Raw genomic sequence first — 2264 nt, forward strand, 5'->3', positions numbered from 1 at the left:
GATGAAAGAGACGTTACTGGGGCCTGCTCGAGGCAATCGACGACGAATAACAGGGCATTCATTTGCCTGGCTTGTGTCTCATCCAGGTTCTATCCCAGACACTCCATGTGGTCTCATGAGCCTATGGTCCCCTGAGCCTGCCAGGAGTGCTTCTGGGCACAGAGTCAGGACTAAGCCCTTAACATCACTGGATGTCATGCCCCACCCCGCAAAAAAAAAAAAAAAGTACAGGTAGACTGAGAAAAGAGAGTCAACATGATTCTGAGAGTCGTGTTGTATCTGGAAATGCAGTACTGTAGCACTGTCCTCCCATTGTTTATCAAGCAGGCACTAGTAACATATCCATTGTGAGACTGGTTGTTATTGTTTTTGGCACATCAAATTCACCATGGGGAGCTTGCCAGGCTTTGCCCTGCAGGGCTCTCCGAGAGGGATGGAGGAACCCAACTTAGGTCGGCTGTGTGCAAGGCACACACCCTGCCTGCCGTGCTATCACTCCAGCCCTGATTTTTCTAGATCATCTGGAAATGATAGAGACAAATCATCATCCTGGGATCTCTGTTAGGTATGTTACTAGAGATTTGTTGTTGATCAGGAAGAGACTTTTGAAACAAAAAAGTAACTTATTTCTATTTTTCACAAAGGCTGCATAGAAGTTAATAAATGTTAAAGCCATTTATCATATGGTTTCAAAGTAAAGACTCCTTTACTTTTATCCATACCACATAGCATGCTTGGGTGGTATGGATCAAGATTTTGGTCGACTTAGGCACATAATCATTGTTAAAGAGTGTTTTCTTTATCAGGAGGCAAGGGCATTTTGTTGTGGTACATTTAAACAAAGGTTGTGTGCTAAGGAATTTTTATGTTTTAAGGAATTTTTAAAGAGCAAATTTGTAACTTCAACAATACCCTCTCTTCTTTGGAAGCCTCTTCAAGGCATCTTTGATTTCCTTGTTCCTCAGACTGTAAATCAAAGGATTCAGCATGGGGATCAGTACAGTATAGAACACTGATCCAAATCTGTCAATGGTTGAAGAGCTTCCAGTGCCAGAACTCAGGTAAATGACAACACTTGAGGTATAGTAGAGGCTGACAACTGTCAGGTGAGAAGCACAGGTGTTGAAAGCCTTGGATCTGCCTTTAGCTGAAGTGATCTTTAAGATGGAAAGGACAATATAGACATAGGATATCGTGATAAGCAGGGCGTTTGTTACCCCAAATATCATTGTTGCTATAGCCAGTATGACTCGTGAAATGAAAACATCACTGCAGGACAAGTTTAAGAGTTGGGGCATGTCACAGAAGAAGTGATGGATGATATTAGGCCCGCAGAAGTAGAGCCTGAGTATGGCACTCAATTGTGCTATAGAACCCGAGAATGCAGCCAGATAGCATCCCAACACCATCCATATGCAAAGGCTGGGTGACATGATGGATGAATAGAGAAGTGGGTTACAAATAGCAGCATAGCGGTCATAAGCCATAGCTGTCATGACACAGGACTCACTCAGTCCCGTCAATGCAAAGAAAAAGTACTGAACAGCACAACCCACAACAGTGATAGTCAGCTGCTCTTGATAGAAGCCAGAGAGTAACTTGGGAACTGTCGTGGTCACATAGAAGATATCGACGAAGGACAGGTTACTGAGGAAGAAGTACATGGGTGTGTGGAGGTGGGAGTCCATCCTTATTAATGTAATCAAGCACAGGTTCAAAGTCACAGTGGTAATGTAGATCAATAGGAACACATTGAAGAGCAGGGTTAAGATTCTAGGCAAATCTGAGAAACCCACGAGGATGAAATGGGTGATTTCTGTAAGATTTCTTCCCCTTACCATTGTCTTGATGCTCCTAAATCAGCAATAGAAACAAGAGAATGCATTACAAGAAACAACAGCATTAAAAATTTATTCTTTTTACTGATTTTGAGTACTTATTAAGAAAAATTCTTCATTGACCTCACAAAGGTATCCCTGGTTTTCATATCAAATTGTTAAGCATTATTTCTCAATTCTTCATATTCTCAATAATTTCATAAAGTCTTACAGAAATTAGAAAGCTCATAAATTTAAAGGCTAACTTAAAAACCAGCAATCCCTTCAGTACTATAACCAAGGTATATATCATTGATGAAAATAACTTGGGCTTTTGGACTGGAGAAACTCTACAGGAATTCAGAAACTTGCCTTGTTACTGCCAACCCCGTTGCATCCCGTTCCCCTCTATGGTACTCTGAGCACTGCCAGGAGTGATTTCTGAAT

At 41.5% G+C, this 2264-nt stretch overlaps 1 protein-coding gene across 1 annotated transcript; it reads right to left on the reverse strand.

Moving 5' to 3' along the window:
- Window positions 1–902: 902 nt before the first annotated feature.
- On the reverse strand, window positions 903–1844 carry LOC130046149 (olfactory receptor 5AN1-like). The gene has a single exon (XM_056139065.1). It carries the CDS (start codon window positions 1839–1841, stop codon window positions 903–905), a length of 939 nt encoding a protein of 312 aa, XP_055995040.1. The 5' UTR covers window positions 1842–1844.
- Between the last annotated feature and the right edge of the window lie 420 nt (window positions 1845–2264).

Source organism: Sorex fumeus, unplaced genomic scaffold, assembly GCF_029834395.1.
Source record: "Sorex fumeus unplaced genomic scaffold, SorFum_2.1 ptg000007l, whole genome shotgun sequence".
NCBI lineage: Eukaryota > Metazoa > Chordata > Mammalia > Eulipotyphla > Soricidae > Sorex > Sorex fumeus.

Bases quoted from the DNA above. Each gene is read 5' to 3' on its own strand.
- LOC130046149 (XM_056139065.1), bottom strand. From the start codon at position 1,841: ATGGTAAGGGGAAGAAATCTTACAGAAATCACCCATTTCATCCTCGTG.